The 20,023-nt window shown below is 35.6% G+C and overlaps 1 protein-coding gene across 1 annotated transcript in view; it reads right to left on the bottom strand.

Moving 5' to 3' along the window:
* The window catches only part of ADAMTS19 (ADAM metallopeptidase with thrombospondin type 1 motif 19), a 139,325-nt gene that overhangs the window by 89,749 nt on the left and 29,553 nt on the right, over window positions 1-20,023 (bottom strand). The window contains exons 3-7 of the mRNA XM_026046586.1: window positions 18,793-18,958; window positions 11,949-12,121; window positions 10,924-11,007; window positions 9,830-9,987; window positions 434-477 (exon numbers count right to left, since the gene is read on the bottom strand). Of these exons, the coding sequence (XP_025902371.1) occupies window positions 434-477; window positions 9,830-9,987; window positions 10,924-11,007; window positions 11,949-12,121; window positions 18,793-18,958 (625 nt within the window). The remainder of the gene's footprint in view (window positions 1-433; window positions 478-9,829; window positions 9,988-10,923; window positions 11,008-11,948; window positions 12,122-18,792; window positions 18,959-20,023) is intronic.

Here is a 20,023-nt window from a genome sequence, read left to right as displayed (position 1 = left end):
AAGTTACTAAAATCTGTATTACTCCATTACATTATAYTATCTTAGAATTGTTTAACAAAATCATAGGCATATTCCAATCAAAAGATAAATCTACAGCATGCTAAATATATAATGAATATCCTCATTTAGCTTGTGATCTTTGTTTAATATTGAGTGTTAAAAATATTTAGTATTGAAGGTTCAGTGAGATGTAAAAGAATAAAGCTCTAAAGGGTTCGTAAAAGAATGAGATAGAAACATTTCACTCTCAAACACTATTTTGTTCACAGTCTATATGAATATAACAAAGCAGTGGATTTTAGACAACTTTTAYATTTTAGCTAGTTAAAACTATTCAACACAGATGCTGTTGCATTTCTTCAGCTTCACATATGTGTAACAGTCATTTTATGAAGTTGTCTATATCAACACTCTCTTACAAAGATTTACTTACCAACAGTATCACATGGTTCGTCTTTATGCACACAGAAATCCTTCCTAGAATTGGGAGAGCAAAAAAGAAAAATTTTAAGCAAGTCAAATGATCATATTGGCAGTCACTCTGTGACCAATTATTTTGAAATATTTTCTATTGCTCAATGAATAACTACAGAACTCCATTATCTCCACAAAGATCATGGGGAAGCAAAGGTGAGGATTACTCAGAACTCTTTAGCATTACTTTAACTTTAGAAAACATTTACGAGTAGTCAGTGACAAAAAATACACCATATATTTAAGTTGCATTGTACATAACTCTTGCTTTTTCCCCACTCCATTCTCTTGAAATGAAGCAAGTCTACAGTTAGTCCTCAGCATTTTGCAAAAGTTAGTCTTTTCCACATTTGAAACAAAAGCATCTGGAATGCTTAACATCAGATACAAAAGCAGTACTGACAATCTTTGCTCTTATAGACAGGTTTTGTCCTTACAAACAAAATAGTAAAAAGAATTGGAAGGAAACATGGTATAAATATGGACGTTTCTGCTAGAGTATCCACCTGATTGTAGTAGAAAATTTACAAACAAGCTCATTTGTCAAAAGCCCAGTTTTCAGTCCAATCATAGCTCTATACATAAGATAATGCATCAATCAGAATAAATATTTTATCCCTGTACTGAAAATCTGCTTACGATCCATTTTCATTTTATACCTATTTAACCAGTCTTCAGAGGCTAATGAGAAAGTTGTCAAAAGAATGCAGGAAAAGCATCTTTCAGTAGAATGCTTCTTTTAAAACTCATGTTAATATTTTATTTCAAAACAAAAGATAAGGAAATGCACTGCATCTAAGGAAAATACTATTCGCCTGAATTTTATTAAGAGCTACACTCGAGCAAAGAAGCTCCTGCTATTTTGTTGTACCAAGAAATAAGGTTCTCTATTTTTAATTTGGCATATGAGCCAGAGATATCACAACTTTCTACTCTGTCTGTGGGATCTAGGTAGGTACATGTGTACAGGTATGTCTGTATAGATGCATGGAAGTTTACTAATACCTGAAATATCCTACAAAGATATATAGATTTATATAGATTTTATTTTAGATTTAGATTTATATTATCTCTTTATATAGATTTTCTGGTTCCAATGTTGATTTACTCATCCTTCCATGAGTAAAGGATGATTTTTCATGATTTTTCTATCTAAAATGCTTCAAAGCCTGTAAACTGAGAATAGCAAAATCAGTTAATCCTTTATTAAAGATTTTTAATCTATTAAGGCAGGGCTAAGATTCAGTCAGGTAATTACATCTGCAGAAGAAACAATGAAATTAGAAGTCAGTTAAGCAGTCGGTACGAATTAGGACTGCACCTCACAAAATTTTTGTGTTTTCTCACAAAAAATTCTCACATGAGTGTTAACATTCAGTCACTAAATGTTTGCCTGCATCTGCAAGATCTGTTTAGTGCTCAAGCAGACTGGCCATGCTTACCATTTTTGCAAACGCAACTACTCTAAGCGCCTTTTGTTTTCTGTTTCCCACAGACTATTCCCACATAGTGACTTAGGCCCAGAAGCAATCTCCAGAGGCTGGCAAATTTTTGACACTTGTTAAAGGCCACACAGCCAGAGACATGGCGTTAGCGCTTTTGATTCTGCAATCCCCACTGCCAGACAATTACCAAGCAGAAAAGCAGAACAACAACGCTAGAAACTAATCCTCAGAATAAAATGATAAAGAAATGCTGGGAGTCTGCTTAGATGAGCCTCAGCAATGGAGCCAAAAGGGGTGAACAAGAAACTATAATCAGATGCAGAAGGAAGTTCTTTTATTTTTTTTCAGACCTGCAACRAAATGTATTAATGCACTGGGTTGTAACCCGAGTCTTTGTTTTGTGCTCTGTCACACAAGGGACTTATTGTATTGTCAAGCAACATGACAGAACAATTAGAAATATGGTACTCGTGGTGAAGCAAGAGAACATGCATAGAGACGATCCAAGGACACAGACTGGTCTGTCATGTACACACATACAACTACCATAAATATCAGCCAGTGTTACAAGTCAAAAAGAGACAGCATGCCTTTAGATTTAAGAGGCAGACATCTAACATTTTAAAGTTACTTATGTCCAAGGGCTGTCTGCTTCTGCAATACCTTCCTTCTCATACTGAGCTGGTTTTGTTTTGTTTTCCCTTCTTGATTGATTCCACCAATGGTTAAACTATGCATCCCAGAGTTGGGGTAAGAGAGAAATGCTATAGTCTTAGCTCCTTATTTACATTGAAAATGATGTAATACCTTCATTAATTTCCAATTATAAAGATGCATTACATTCATTTGAGACTCGGTAGGCTGCTCAGTAAAGATTTACAGCTCAAGCTAGACCTACAAATGACCTGRAATTGTTCCCTAACTCCTACAAATAAACATGTCATATTACGCCCACACTCCAGCACGTATATGTGTCTGTGCATGTATATACATAGATAAATTAATGTATACACACATAAATACACCTATATACTCATGTCGATCTCCATCCTRTAACTACTATTAAATGCACTTTACTGATACAAAAAACACTAGTTCACAGTTTATTGTTCATTGGATTCAATTGGCAGGCTGAAACTATACAAAACAAAAGAGGATATGAAAACTTCCAAAGTATTAGACTGTATAAGTGGAGCAATGGAGTACACTATAAAACCCTAAGGGAAGTCCAGCCACTGAGGATATTTGCTCTTTTTCTCCCTTTTCTTAGTAATAATAAGGCCTTACCCTATTACTTTGTATTATGTTAGCATTTCTGTATAGAAGACTTTGTGGCACAAATAAATAATTCTGAAGCTGACATCTAAAGCTGGAAGCTGTAGTTAGAATGCACAGACTTCCTTTACCCTTAATGGTTATTTAGCAGGCACACAGAAGGGAAAACAGGCCCTTATGCAAGTGAGAGAAAAGAGGAGCTTTAATGAGATTTATGACATATTTCCTAACTTGAATGAACTGGCTAACAGTCAAAAGAATTCTAAGCAAGAATGGGTAATTCCCCTGTTTTAAGAAATTATACTAACAGCGATTTTTTTRAACAATTACAGCGCTATAGAGTATTTTCAGGATGAAACAAAGATTAACTATGCAGTTTCCAAATATAAGGTATCTCATTGTGTAGATGGAATATAAAAGAGAAGACACGGATAATATGTATAATGAAGAATAAAAAAGAAATCAGATTTATTTTCTGTGAACAGTTTGCACCAATTGGTCATTTTAGGTAAATTTAAAACTCATTTTAGGCATTCCAGTCAAAAGACCTCTTTTCTGCCCGAACTTTTTTACCATTTCCTCCCATACGGAAACATGGGGAACAGATAGTACATTTTAAAAGCTCACCATATCCTCATTTCAGCTTTCACCCCATTTTCAGTTTCTTAACTTCTCTAATGTTATTAACTTTGAAAAATGTAATGGTAGATTTTCAAATGGAGTGTACTTCAAGCAAAGTTCCTGCTGCTGTCATAGATACAAAGTCTAACCTTTATTTATTTATTTTAAGCCATAAGAGTTTCAGGGTTTAATAACCAAGCAAATTTTCACAAATTGCAAGGGTGTTAAATAGAACAGTGGCCAACCTTGGCAAACAGCAGTCGTGTTATAATAAAAATGCTTTTATTTGGATTGTACTAAGTGAAAAAATTACAGCACTGTAAATGCTCTTGTCTTTTCACATTACAGAATGTTCTGAAGAAAGTTCAACATATAAACTAAGTCTGTGAAATATGTTAAGCAACTGATGTAATTCTTAAAAATGCATTTTTAGACAGAAATCTATTTAGGAAGTTGCCAACCATGAGATAAATTCTATATCGCAAGGCTGAGAATTCAAATAAACAAATAATCTTAAAAGTATTGCTGTTTCAGAAATTGCTTAGTTTCAACATTATCCTCAATTGTACATAGATTTTAGAAAARTATGGCAATACTATAATTAAATATTTTAAGCAGTTGACAGAAAATTTTGGCCTCTTAAACTTGGACCAAGTTTAAAATGATAATATGAATGGGTTTTCTTCTAAAGGTCATGTATCAGAACRATAAAAAAACAGCAGCTCAAAAGAGTAGTAAGTGAAATGAGTATGGGAGTAGGAGATCTCAAAACAGAAAATGGAATGTAAATTAGAAAGCTAAGGAAGGTGGTTTTGAATGGAGTCTTACAGGACCGAGATTTGGTATTAGTCTCGAACAGTGATCTCAAAGAAAACAGCAAAGCACAACTTTTTAATATTTGCAATTGAAACTAAGACCACCAGAACACAAACGGTAATAAGGACAAATCTTTTTTTTTTTTTTTTTTTTCCAGATGGCTCATTTAAGAGATTGTATTCTACCACGGCCAAAAATAGACCCACAAACCACACCAGATATTGTAACAGCATGACAACAGAAAAACATAGTGTATATATATATATATATATATAAAAGATTATATGTCCGTAAAGCAGACTTAAAAGCTCTCTTTCTTAATCTAAGAGAAAGACAAGTTGTGACTTGATTGCAGCCTACAAGTATTTGCATAGGGAGGAGTTTTCCAACAGCTCTTTAGCTGTAGAGGGCATAAATAGACTCATATCTGAAAGATTAAATGGCATAAATTACTTTCAGAATTAAGAATTGAGTCACATCTCTAACTAACCATAGCAGCAATTAACATCAGAAAACTAATTATCTGCCCTTACTTTTCAATTTTATATTAAAACTGTCCACATTTCTTATCCATAAGACTAATCGAATATAAAAATAACATAGCTGACTACATTTATTTTAGATGGTCAGTTTAGAAAATGAAAAAGAGTTTTACAATCGTGTTAAGGTGCCTGTAACAGAACATAACAGCACAAGTTGCAACAGTAAGAGTGAAGACTTTACTGAATGGAACATGTGTAGCCTGAATGTCAAGCTGACGGGGATAGGCAAGGTCATGCAGAGTTTTCTCACATGTCGTATTACAAGTATTGTCAACTTCTTGAACAACTCGAAAGAGAGAAGAGAAAGATAAATAGCCTAAGAATTATGTAAAATTATTGAGATTTCTTAAATGGACAAGATAAATTTTTTTTAATTCTTCCTTTTCCTTCTGTTCTTTGCATATTTACATGCTTTGTTTCTGTACTTGCAATCCTATTAAGAAACACACAGAAGTAAGAACAGCTGAGGTTCCCATGAACTCTCTTGATATCTTGGTATCTGCTTCTGATGTCATACAGAAAAGMAGTAAATACAGCAAAATTTTTGAAAATAGTGGGAGGGTTGGGAGCACTGAAATTACAATGATTGATGACGAAACTACAGAAAAGTCATTAAGAGTCATTAAGAACTCACTTTTACAGAGTTTTGCATTTCACTGGAAGCTCAGAGTTAGCAGTAGCAGTTTAACTACCAAATCTCCATCCCTTTATGTTTTAACAATGCTGGAGAGCCAGACTCAGCAACCTTTTCAGGAAGACCCTGCCMTGTGAGCATCTGTGCGGAGGCAATTCACAGCCTTCCCTGCTTTCCACCTCCCACCTTCTTGAACTTGAAGGATTTTTGGTGCAAACCATTATCAGAAAGGTAGCAGAAAGCAAAATCAGAACTGAGTCTGAATTCATTGTTACACAACTGTAAGGAATGGTATTCCTCTAGTGTGTTAGGAGATAACAGCAAGGCTTAACAAAATCATGTTCTAGCTTTGGGGAGAATTCTGTTTGAAAAATAAAAAAACATTTAGACAATCTAAGTACTGTTTACACCATTTTCTGCTGCTAGAATCAATCACTTCTAAGAGTGAAAATTCCTCCTGACATTGTTTCACTTATATGTAGTCTGCAGGGAAGAAAGTACACATCTTGCACATAAGTGTGAACAATCTGCTGATTTATGCAGTAATACTACATCTTCACAGTCCATCAGCTAATCTTTCTGTTACAAATATGTGAAGAGGTTTTGAATAAATTAATTCAAATGATTTTTTTTGATGGTCATATGCTTTTCTAAAAATCACCAGGACACAGTTCCTATGGACTAGAGAAGCATCTAGGCATGATTYATTACTTTTAAGTGAAGTTAGGTCCTGTATAACTCTCATATGTGTTTTTCTATACTTGGAAGGCTAGACTATCTTGACTGCAACAGGGGCCATTTAAAACCTCATATATATGAACAGACAGTAGTGACCACGGGCCTTTGCTGTCTTACTTTCTGTTACACTGTGCAGACCAGGCTATCTTTGCAGATATCTTCCTATATAGCAACTAGCAGTATCCTGTCAGTAAGCACAAAATCTGGGGCTTACCTTTGTGCAGCTGTGTTTTGCAACTTAAAAGGCAAGGAGGCACTCTTGATGCATCAAAGTTTACTTTTCTACATAGAAAAATACTTCCCAATGTACTTGRTCCATGTTTGGACCAGATGATCTCCAAAGAGCCTGTCCAAAACCAACCATATCTAAGCAACAGTGCTAAATTATAACCGTGAATAGGTTGCTCTATCAAGAAAGTCCTTAAAACAATTTCTGCATAAGTTTTCACATTTTCCTCTCTAAACACACTATACAAACTTTTTCTTTTCTTCTTCCTTTTACTTTATGACTCCACATTTTAAAGTTGTCACTATTTAAATGGAATAAGTCAATATAAACCTTACAGCTTGAATTAGGACTAAAGTAAAGCCAAACTATTAAATGGATAACATAGTTATAGGTAAGATTACAGCCCTTTTTGGCATCACAGAGAGTAAAACTTTGGGGAGAGGTGAGGTGCTCTCAGCTTTATATATCAAATACAAAACTAAGTCCTGAAAAGCACYCTTCTTCATGAAAAAAAAAAAAAAGACAGTTTGTTGAATAACAGTACTATTGCATGTACATCTTGTTCTTTAGAATCAGGCATTAAAAGGAGCTCAGAAGAAGAGTGATACTTAATACCTTGTTTTTAACTCTTTGGGCATGAGAAAGCACAGTACAGCCTTTCCAATGCACTCTTGTTGCTCAATTATCATACCACCCAAAAAGGAGGGGTCGCTAAGTTTTAGAAGACCTGCCACAGAAGGCATTGGATAATCAAAACTTTACATTTTTGCTTTAAAAATATCAGGCAGTTGGTGTTCATCTGTCTAAACAAAACCATTTTGCTCCATAAAGCAGGTCTGCTGTCCAAAGCTGTTTGTAAGTTTTGACAAGGGAGCCTGCTCTGTGTTTGTAAAACAGAGCAAGACTATCTGAATTAACAAAACACACAAGTGTAGCCACACATGGGGTTAGCTATACTATAAACCTGATGATGTGCAGAGGGTGCCTGGATTAGCAAAACATTCCCACAGTCAGCAAACCACACTGGTATGATTTATTAGCAGCTAAACCAGCTCTGAGATGGGAGACAGTACAGTCCAGAGAATAATAGCACTGGAAAAAAGGTCAGAAAAACAGATCTTTAATTTCTGATTTCAACACKCACTTGCTATCTGACCTCTGGCCAATCGCTTCCCTGCTCTGGATTACTATGTCCTTGAAACTGAGCAGTATAATAGCAATATTAATCAGAAAGCACGGCACAAAAGCATATCAAAACGTGTAAGTAGACTTTCCAAGATCTGGAAGCCCTTTCACCACTTAGAAATTCAGAACAGAAATTTCAGTTACCTGAAATTCAGAACGTTCTGTGGCTGAATGCAGGGACTGCTAAAAACTTCTCTGGACTACGTTACCCATTTTTTTAACTAGCACTTCTCCTGCATCAATTCAGAACTCAGGACAATTATGGCAGAAGAGGGAATACCAGAGAAAAGAGGTGTTACCTGCTGTTTCACTGTATCTCATTACTTCACAAGCCAAAGAAGTGCTACCTGCAATATCTGACAAGAACATAAGGCTTCTCCTAATATGTCCTTTAAATTTAGACACAAGAATCGGAGATTCCAAGTGAGAGAAAGGCTAATCTTGTTAAACTAACATGTTATATCTCATTCTCCTGTCATCTTGAGACAGATCTCACATTTAGGGCTCTCCCGGGCAGCTCTCAAAAGATGTGAATATTGCTGACTGTCTTCACAGATTTGGAAACCAGAGGTTAAGTGRGAGGTCACTCAGCAACCCACATTTAAAAAAAAAATTGAATATACCATAGCACTGTAGTCACTCATTTATTCTTGGATATTTACAAACTAAAACTAGATATAACAAGCTCTTTAATTTTGCTCATCAGCCTGGTGTCATGTTACTCAGTGATTCTTCATGTCTTTTGCCTCCCACTCACTTTTTCCTACTGATCACAGCTCTTCTCCTCCAGATTCTTTCCTACCAACACACTCAGTGCTGTTAAAATCACATCCARGACTTAATGTGATAAACTCCTTGCACTTTGTCATCCCAAAGAAGTTTCCTGATGAATTGAAGCATAGAACTAGAAGCATAATTTGTTATTATAATARATTTTATCTACCACTGTAGTTCAGAGGAACTTGAGTGGATTACTGCTCAGCAAACATGTCAATGCACAACAGAGATGATTTGCTCCCTCAAAGAATCAACATTTCCTGTAACAGACAGAACACAGTAAGTACAGAGGGATGGTATAGGTTAAGAAGAGAATGTGATGGACATTTCTAAGGAAAGGAAAGAGATTAAACAGTGGAAGTAGCAAAAAAGCTGTAAGCACGGAGTATGGACTTCAGTATCTCCCACTCCCAGCACGATTTCCTCAGAATTACCATAATATGGCAAAGGTCTGGAAAACAGGGAAAAGCAGGAAGCAGCAGGGAAGTTTGAGGAAGAATTTTTCTGCTTCAGAGTACTGAAGTACATCATAAATATTGCACTATTTAGAATGACAACTGATTTTAACTACAAAACGTATATAATGCCAAATGAGGTTGCTCTCAAATGAGYGTTAAAAGTGTGTTGTGATGTGCCTAGTGTTATGCCAAACAAGTTGTGAATAGTTTAAAAACCCTTTTGTCTTTTGAATTAAAAGTATCTATGTGTCTATACTGTCTTTCATTAAATGAATACACATGCAAAGAGTCATATAACATACAGCTGCATAGCTGAAGAAGAAACAAAGGGTGACCACTTCAAGCATTTACCATATGGAACTTATGATTTCATAATTTCATAATAATTTCATTATGAATTTATGATTGATTTTCTTTACCACCTTCTTTTTCCTATTGCTTCCTTCTCTAAAAAGACTTCAGATTGACTTTCATCCTAGATTCTAGTGAAATCTTCTTCCACTCTTTGACATTGCCAAAGTAAATCCAAACTGTATTACTTGCCTATTACCTCATAATACACTTAAGGTCTTCTCGTTCTACAGTTTTCTCATTCTCACTGCCTAATTTTTAATGTCCAYCCTTCAGTATTGTACCTTGTGATAAGTATAGCTGCATCAACTGAAGACATGTCTTCTCCCCAGCTGGTTGACATTTCTAAGTGTATGTCATTCTTCTTGCCAAACTCTTCATGTTGCCATTTGCAAAAGCTTTCCAACATTTTTTCCCCATGATGTCCAATATACATATCTGCCTAGAAATAAAAAACAATTGATTTTGCTAGAATTGTAATTCTCTACATAAAATCATGTACTCCAAGGACAATGGTAAATACAGTGTTCAGATGCATGCAGTGGATCTTCACTTAAGTTCTTATACATGCTCCTTAAATATGCTGTTTCTTCCACTACACTTAGGGAAATAAAAAATAATGATGTGAAGATTCAGTATTTGAATATGAAAGAGACTTCCTAAGAGGGCATTTTTTCATTAAAAAAAAAAAAAAGGAACTAATTTCTCATCCAGTAAAAGAAATGCMGTATTTTAAAATGTCCGTATTAGAAACACGGACAAATCCTTTTTCCCAATAGCCAATTAAAATGTGTAAGGATTCAAACAATATTTTGTAGAAACAACAAGAAAAGAAGATTATAACATGATGAAATATTACATGCAAATTATACATCACTGCAAAATGTCATTCAAGATATCTGCTGTACTCCTCTGTCTTCAGAAAGCAAAAGAACAGGCTTTGAAATGCTGCTGGAAACATTTGTAATAGAAGAATAGTCATAGCACTATTTATCTAGTGACTGGTTGACAAAGAAAAATATTAACTTTTTATCATTATTAAAAAGATTCCAAAGCAGAATTTAAGGAGGTTTTTGTTTGCCTGCTTTAAAAAGATCTAGAAAATTTGCATAGGAAACCAGACCATTGCTTTTTATTTCTTGACTGTCTTACAGGTGCAGGCTCAGAATAATCTCAGTACATGCAGCAAGTAGACTAGGAAAAGCTTAGCCTTTACTGGGGATTTGTTTATCACTGTAAATAAATAAATAATACACCAAGAAGCTGACTAAAAAAAAAATGCCAGTCTTGAAAGTGATTGAATATAGCACGCCTTCATGGGCAGCGAGCAAAGTGGCATTGCCCTCTACAGTCTAAGGCAAAGGTAGTAGGTTCTTACTGGTGTCTCATGAAGCAGGACAAGCTTAGTCACCCGAAGATTCACCTGCAGTCCAAGGCTCTTGTGCTGGAAAAGGTTAAAAACCTAAGATAAAAAAAGAAATATAAACAAGTGCTTGTGTTGCATACAGTACAGCACTGTAGACTAATAACATCAAATTCACAATCCAAAGAACCCCATAGCTTTATGATATTTTAGAATGACTGCTTTAATTTCATATTATTTGAAATGAACCTATAACCATCTGAAGGCTATTATGTTGTGCTGGTCTTCTGACGGAAAATAATAGAGCTTAAGTAGTATTTGGTCTGGGAATACCAAAGGACCCTAATGAACCATGATCACTTTATAAACTGTAGCCTGTTTTTCCAAACACTTATATCTGCATGTAACACTGTCCGCATGAAAATTCCTGCTTTGTTAAACGCAGAATCACAGCCCAGGCAGGCCAAGGCAGAAAATGGCCATAACTCACATGCAATAAATCACATGCAGAAGTTTTCACTTACTCTTCATTGGATGCCTCTTCTCTGGTGAATTCTTTGTGTATCACAGTGCTACTTTATGCTACTTTACGCACCAAAACAGTGTACCACTGCCCCATTTACAGCTGGGACGGGGTGTAATACTCTGAGTACATTGCCCTTTTCTCCTCCAGCCACTATGATGATCACACATCTTCTCATCGACACTGTCACCTCTTCAAAACCAGCACGGATCATACCAAATYATGCAGTATTTTTCAAACAACAGCAAAAGTGGTTTCTAAAAATTATCTTTGTCTATCTCCCACTTTCCTGCTTTATTACTAAAGATACTAAACCTGATTACATAGGCAAATCTGTAGCATCACAGGGTTTTTGTGCTTCAAAATGGTAATTTTTGTGCTTCAAAAGGCTAAATCCTGACAGTCTGCTGATGTTCACTGATGCCTCCCTTACAGATGTTCAGTCAAAATAATTAAAAGCTATGAAATCAGTCCACTGTGCATACATTGTTGCCAAAATTAATTTTAAGTTKCCTACCATATTTAAGATAGTTAGAATAAATCTTCTGGCAGCTTCTGTTCCATGATATGAAACCATAGCTGGATCTGCGACCACAACAGTTTCTATATTGTACTCTTGAGGTAATTTGTAAGAGTATCTTTTTCCTCTTCCACTTTCTGATATTTTTTGATTCTTGGATTTTCTTTTATCTGTAATATAWAAAAAAAAAAATTGCTTGATGGACACACTCTTCATAGTATTGACTTGACACAAGGTTGCTCTGGTACTTTCAGGATTTGCTTTCCATGAAAATGACATAACTGCTTTTACAGAATGTAAYGATCATAAACTCTGATATATACTTATTTCAAATTGTCAGTGCAATCAGACTCAAATGCAAGGCCTAGACTATGTGCAAATGTTAGTTTCTATCACTGAAAATGGAATCTTAACCAGCTGCCTAAATACAGCCAGTCAGATTATTCACATCTTTTCACTTAGCATATTCATAAATGAGCAACGCCTCCTGTTTTGGCTTGAGGGAGAAGACTAAATTAATATTAGATTTGACACAAAAATAGTCTCACTGAGACTGCAGAAATACTATCTGCACATCTTCAGAAAACAGAAAACCACATCAATGCAATTGTTGCCTTTTATCATAAAAGAAAACAAATTTGGATTCAACATGATTTCAGCATCCAGAAAATACATGAAACAATTCACTGACTCATACAGAGGAAAGACCGGACTATTTCAGATGAATGATGTAAAGAACTACATGTAGCATACAAGTTTGTGTGCAAAAAAATTTTATGTTTTACCATGAGGATTTCAACATCAGTGATGTTYGCATTATATGCAAAGAAGCCAAACAAAATCCAATCCTACCTGCAAGTTTCTAAACTTTTTCTATTTAAGAAAAACAACAACAACAAAAAAAAAMCACAGCTCCAAATTGAAACTTTGTTACACTTACTATTTGGGAGAGTTTTCTCTACAAAAATGTGACAAGATGCTCATTACTATTTTTTTAACAAGATGCCCATTACTATTTTCCTATGTTTTCTGAAGAGAAAATATAGGAAAAGAAAAACTAATTTATTATACATAAATATTTTTGAGTGAGAAAGTAATCTGATATCTTTTTATGCAGAAGTTAATAATGCCGTATAAAAGAATTCAATATTAAAAAAATAATAAAAGAAAAATCCTTCTTATAGAATCATAGAATCATTATAGGTGGAAACAACCTTTAACACCTTTTAGTCCAAGTGTAAACTCTTSAAAACCATGCCTGCTAAATCATGTCCCTAAGTGCCTCTTGCAACAACCTAACTATCGGATCCTCTCAGAGGACCTAAAACTTAGGCGACTATCTTGTTGAAGTTACTGAAACAACTAAATTTTCTTCAGCTTCCACAATACAATATTCATCTCTCCATTTTAAGCAATACTGATGCTCAAGATGACAATTATAAACACATGTTCTGGAAATATTTAAACATGCATAAATTTGAACAAAGTGTTTTGCAATTAATCGGTCCCATCTTTAACAGGATAGTTTCTGCACTCCACTTTGTAACACAATACTCTTCAAAACATAACCGTCACGCTCATGAAAGTGATAGAAATAAACCTTAAAAATGACCAAACTCATACAAACTAACGCTAAAAGATATTAGTAGAAGAATGGATCTCATATTTAATATGTCTATAATTTTAAGGAATATAAACTATCCATGCTTTGAAAAAGCTACTATTTTAACGTAATTTGTGAAAATATAATGAATATAATTTAGTACAGCCCGCTACATTTTAGAAAGACTGACTGATTCCAGTAAAGTAAGAAACAGCGCAAGTTTTATAGACACCAATATAAGTTTAGTAAAGAAGCATATAACTTACACAAATAAATAAAAAATGTAGTGCCTGGTAGCATAGAATATAAATAACTGACAAATGCCTAAACTACAAACATGAAATACTGATTCTCATTCTGATCCTTCACACACTTGCTTCCCTAAAGCAAACTAAACTTTCTAAAAAAAAAAATGATGTGTATTTTTGTCACTCTTCTGAGAATAATTCTTAAGGAAACTTCAGTGTCCAGATTTGCGCCAAAAACACACCCTACAAGCTATACAACTATGACTTACCATACAAGCATTTAATGCTGAAAGAGTAAGCTACAGCTCTAAGTTTAAATCGTAAACTCATTTCAGTTAGGAAAGRTCTCTCATGAACCATCTGGTCAACTCCCCCCATCCTCTGAGGAGTAGTGATTGATTCCAGCGAAGTTTCCAGCAACTAAGTTTATTCATTGTTTGCTCCTTTGTTGCAAACAGCAGCTATTGGTTAGAAACTTTTAATTTAATAGTAGGTGGACTGTCCAGGAAAAAAAAAAAAAAAAAAGTCTGCTAGCATAGCTCCCAAAGCCTTAACTTTTGCCCACAACTGACAGAAAGCGGTGCACAATAAAACCCAGCATTGGGCTAAACATTAGAACCACCACAGGCTCCAAACCAGTCTTCAGGACTGAAAGGGATGAGAAGTCTGCAGTGCTCTGCAGACCAGCTGGGCACATCATTTTGCCTGAGACCTCTCCCGGGCTAGCAAGCCGAGGACAGTTTGTTCTTGGCCAGCCAACCTTTTCCAAATTGCTGGCAGGATTCCTCATCACGTGCAAGCTGATTTATCTGAATATTGCAGCTCTTCTCTAAGACCTTTAAATAAATAGGATTAGTAATTTTGACACCACTGGAACTTGAGTTAGTGACAAGATTACTATTACATAACAGGTGTTAGGTCAAAACACATGCATTACATTTCATAATTAGGCAAAATTACAAAGAATTGCTCACTATTGTAAGTATCAGGCATATGAAACAAAAATGACTGCAAAAAACATACCTCTATCAGTCATGTATGTGCTAACAATATAAAAATCAGATCAAATCACAAAGTTGATTGTTCGGGTTACAGATATCTAAGCTCAGTTTAAAAACTGAATTACAATGGCAAAGCAAAAATTAATAATACAAGAGGATTCTGTACAGCAAGACAAGTTTTTTTTTCAGAAAATAAAAAGAAATCATATCAATCTGTTACTCAGACTCATTACTTGTGATAGAAATGAAGGCTAGAAATGCTCTTGCTTAAAATAAATAATAATGAAGACCTTTGTACTTTCCTCTATGACATCAGGTCACTTGAGAGTAATTGCTATATGTGCTCCTCAGCATGTTGATCATATCTCAGTCCAACTATTCAACTTGACTTTCTAATTGAGTAACCCAATTATACCTGCTCCAAAAAGAGGCAATATACTTTTAATGTGCAAAAGGAAAAAAAAAGAGAAAATAATAGGAGACTGATAAGATCAGATAAGATAAAAGTTACAAAATTGCCCCTTCAGGAGCTAAAATTTTAGCTCCTTAGCTGAAAATCTGCTGCTCTAAAAACAGGCTGTCTCAAATCTCTGAGTCAACACTGAAAAGAGACTAAGACTACAAGACACCTGAGTGCTTATCTGTCGTGAAATACATACCCTGTACTCCCAGCAAAGCCTAGATCTCAGGCACATCACTAATTTTTATTTCCAGAGAGGATAAAAAATGTAGATACTCCAGCCGTAAGGAAACCACAGGGCTCTGGACAGGTGCCTCAGAAATCCAGATCTACTGCACTGTGGACACGAGCGTTTACTCACTAGCCCACATGCAGAGGAATCACCAAGTGCGCTACCATGGGGCTGGTCCAAAGTGCAGACAACTACAGCCTGCAGCCAGACCCCCAGATAAGGCAGTGGAAGAGAGCTCAGTTTTGCAATTTGGTCCCTTGCTCTAACAACAAGAATCTTTCTGCTGTTTTCTCTCTAACAGACTTGTGAACTGGTTTCTTTGGAAGGTTTCAAGGGCAATGTTCTAATAAAGGTTTGGAGTGTGAGGTCTGTGTATATGTAACTGGCTCACATACATAAATCTATCTCACACACACATTACTCCTATATATCCAGAAAGCATCTGTTTCCCTCAATGTGGACTCTCCCCCCGCTCATTACTAGGAAAAGAATTTAAAAAAAAAGGAAAACAGAAAACAGGTTCTTTGTTCTCCCCAAATGAGCCTGGCTGTGCAGCATCCTTCCACCCAGCCCACAACAGTCACGGACATCAAACAATACCTTCTTTGATCGTCTCTTCTAGTTCTGCATGCAAAGCTATTAGTTCCAAAAGTGATCCTTCAGCACCTCCAGCACAGACATTCATTTCTTCTAATAATTATAATTCATCATTGGCAACACAAATTTGCTTCATTTGCTTGATATGCAGCCAGTMTTTGAGATCAATTTGGCTGAGAACCAGCAGCATAAATATCTGCCCCCGAATGCCTATTCTGATACACACGAGTACTATAGAAGAGAGAGGTCCTATTGTAAATCAGGTCCACATTGCTGAGAAGCGCCAAGACAGTAATTTCTCAGTGTCACACAGCCACAACTCTACCAAAGAAGAGAAGTGCAAAATTTGACTATATTGAAGAGCACCATACTCAACCTCCTTTATAGCCGCTTGCTTAATTGACTCTGTTTGGGATTTGACTTAGAAATCTCAGTTATTGCTGAAAAGCCTTTTTTATTGTTTCTACCCACCTTTAAAGTTGTGCCCGTATCATGAATGTTCTGCTGATATTAGYTTAGAGCTATATAAACCTTAACTAATATATTACATCCCCATTAAGTAAAACAACCTGCTAGGGTAAAGTGAGGAAGCACAATGCCATAAGTTAGGGGTCACAGACATATACTGCCTCCTGGCAACACAGTTTTGCCAGCAGATGCTATCTAGCTATGCACAGCTTGAGTTACTTTGAAATTCCAGGCTGGCAGCAAAGGTAATGRAACTTATTTGAAACAAGTTATTGAATCTCTGTTGACAGGCTATTTGCACCAAGCCACAGACTTGGGCATAAGACTATTAGAACAGAGTAAGCTGACTACTCTCTCTAAGATAACAAGAGAAGGGGTGACATGTAATGAACATGACAGGAAATTATGTCCTTACACAAGAGTTTGAATCTTTAATCCTTTTCATACATATTATAGACTGCTACTTGCCAGGTGCCTCTCTCTTCCTTACCCACATATACACATGAATATATTGTTCATCTTTTCATTTTCTCTCTTTCTTTCATGCCCAACACACATGCAGGCATGTGTGCTATAACCCATTTATCATCAATAACTGGGGAGAAGTAAGTAGCTTTACAGTAAGTGAATAATTTTTGCTGATATAGAAATCTTTTTTAAATAAGCAGCAATGAAATGCAAGGTCCAGAAGAAAAATACTGAGCCTCCTAAAGGAAGTTATAACTACTAAAACAGTCTAAGTAAATTACATAAAGAGTCTTTCCTTGCTAATTCACCTGTGAATCACCTTGCAATTTCAACTTGTGAGTGGAAGCCTAATTCTAAAAATAAATAAATACACAAAACAAATACTTCCAGAATGGGGAAAAAAAAAATCACGCTATTCTGTGAACAAATAAATGTGACAGAGCAGTGGAACTATTCAAAAAGAAACACAGAAGCAAAGAGTAATGTAGGCTGGAAGTGACCCCTGGAGGTGATCCAAGCCAATCCCCTGCTCAAATCAGGACTAACATCAAAGCTGGAGCAGGTTGCTCAGGGCTGTGTCCAGCAATAGAAACTCTGTAGGCAGTCTGTTCTGGTGCTTGATCACTCGTACTATGATTTTTTTCCCTTATGCCCAGCTGAAATTTCCCAGGAGGCAAGTTACAGTTGTTGCCTTTCATCTTATAAAGGACAGACCTATAAAGGTAGGCCTCTCAAAAGAGTCTGTCTCAGTCTTCTATCTACAACCCCTTTATGCACTGGAAAATTGTTGTTGTTGTCCTCTTTACCCGTTCTGCACAGTTTCAATAAATCCTGATTCCTTCTCCCTTTCCCCAAATGCCATATAACCATGCTCCCAGTCCAGAAGAGCCTGGTGGCTCTCCTCTGCATTTCCTTTCAGCTTAGCAGTATCTCTCTTCTAACATGCTAAGAGACACGAAAAAATGCTGATCAAATGCGAAAAAAAAATCTGATTTAGCTCCTGAAGAAAACACATTTTTTTGAAACAGCATTAAAAAGACCCTCATCTTAAACAGAGAGCACACTGATGCTTAGATGTTTTCTCTCCATTGGAGGAAGAGAAGCTGCTGTTGAAATGGGAACAACAGACTGTCATCTTCCACAGAAGTCTTTCCCCTCCTCTGTCGAACATTAACAATCTAACAAATCAGTATGTGCCTATTTTTCTCTGAAACCCTTCTATTTATATAGACTTTGCAACTCATCATTGAGGAAGATGCTTTTGGATTATTTCTCACAGTTCTTTTTAGTGTCAATCATAAAACAAGAACACTGTTATACAGACCATTTACATTCATAGTGTCACTCCCAGTTGAAAGCAGCTATGGCTTTGAGATGTATTACCAGCTGAAACTGGGATAAATCGTGAGAATGTTTGCAAACTGAAAATTAAGTACAACTACTGCATGTTGTAAGTAAATCAGCAAAGTACCAGGACAATTAAAYGGGACAAGACAGAGTTTGTAATTGTTGGGTTAAACTTAAAAAAGAAAGCCCCCATATTTTCCACTTGTAAAGAGACTGACTCATTTAAGGAGCAGCATTTATTCTTCAGTGCTGCTTATCAGGAAGGGAACTATCCAGTCTTGAAATACCACCTCCAACTCCACCACTACAAAAAAAATCTAGATACACTTATGTTGGGGGGTTGTTTTAAAACTACTATCTATACCCCCATTAATATGTCGGCTATATTAAATCTGTTCAGTGAGATTTGTATATTACCTGTAACAACACCACAGTACTGATTTTGAGAAGCTGGCTTTTCAGCAATTTTCTCCTCTATGGACCTTTTTCGTCTGTACACCCTGTGTGCATGACCTGTCACAGCCAAAGTGCGATTGAGTGGCTCAATAAATATGAAGTCCTCATTAATCTGTATAAACCCCATCTGCAAAGGAAAACAAAAGGAACATATAAGAACTTAAGAAGCTACATAAATGTGCACATAATCCTACAAAAGGAAAAAATCTCTATTTAAGAAAGCTCTGTTTTAGTAACCTTACTAACAAGGTGACTACCTTTACCGTTTATAAACCTTTGTATTTGAGTGAACTACAATAAATTTAATTTATTTCAACTAAATCTGTGTGGGTGGGTGGCAACATGCCAGTAGCAGATGCACAGTAAAAGACCTGGAATGTAAAAAACTTGCTTTGGGAGACCCATGGGTCATTTAAATATGTACAGCATGTATGAAGAAGTCTATACACTAGTTTTACAACTATTGCTGTATTGTCACTATTTTTCTTTTTTTTGACAGCTATACTTAATGAAATATCATAGAATGATTTTGTGAATAATAGTACATCCTGAACAATATGAAGTTGCAAAAGATTTCAACTGACACTCCTTTTACACATTTTTTTTTAATAGACAATAATCCTTTCCCAGTAACAGGCAGTTAGAATAAAGAACACTGTGTTACAGATGCTTAGTTGGTTGGCTTTTATTTTTCTTTCAATATTTTTATGCACACATATACATAAAAAGTTGATACACCAGAGGCATATCTAATATTACAAAAACGTGGCAAAGGTTAAAATAAGTCTAAAATCTATTTGTATAAATACCATACAACTCAAGCTCACTTCAAATTATTAAACTGTCAACACATTAACGTTTCTATCGGAATCATTAATTTTTTTTCTCATAGGAGGATTTTTTTTCTATCAAATGTGATCAGCAAGACTGACAGTAAGCTTCTTTATTCCCTAAACCTTAAGGTATATTAATATTAAACAAGTAACAAAAAGGCATATCTGGCGCAGCAAAAAGCTATTCTCCATGCTTGCATGGCAGTATGAATACACAGAGATAGAAAAGAAGTATCTCTGTAGAAATTGTGTGGATGTCATTATCACTTCRAGACTCCTGCCTAACTTATCTCTACATCTTCAAAAAGAAATTCTGTGCAGAATATGACTTGTTTCAGATATGCAGAGGCATTACTCAG

Source organism: Nothoprocta perdicaria, unplaced genomic scaffold (assembly GCF_003342845.1).
Source record: "Nothoprocta perdicaria isolate Ctin4 unplaced genomic scaffold, notPer1 scaffold_45, whole genome shotgun sequence".
Lineage (NCBI taxonomy): Eukaryota > Metazoa > Chordata > Aves > Tinamiformes > Tinamidae > Nothoprocta > Nothoprocta perdicaria.
This window is presented reverse-complemented; position numbering and strand designations above follow the sequence as displayed.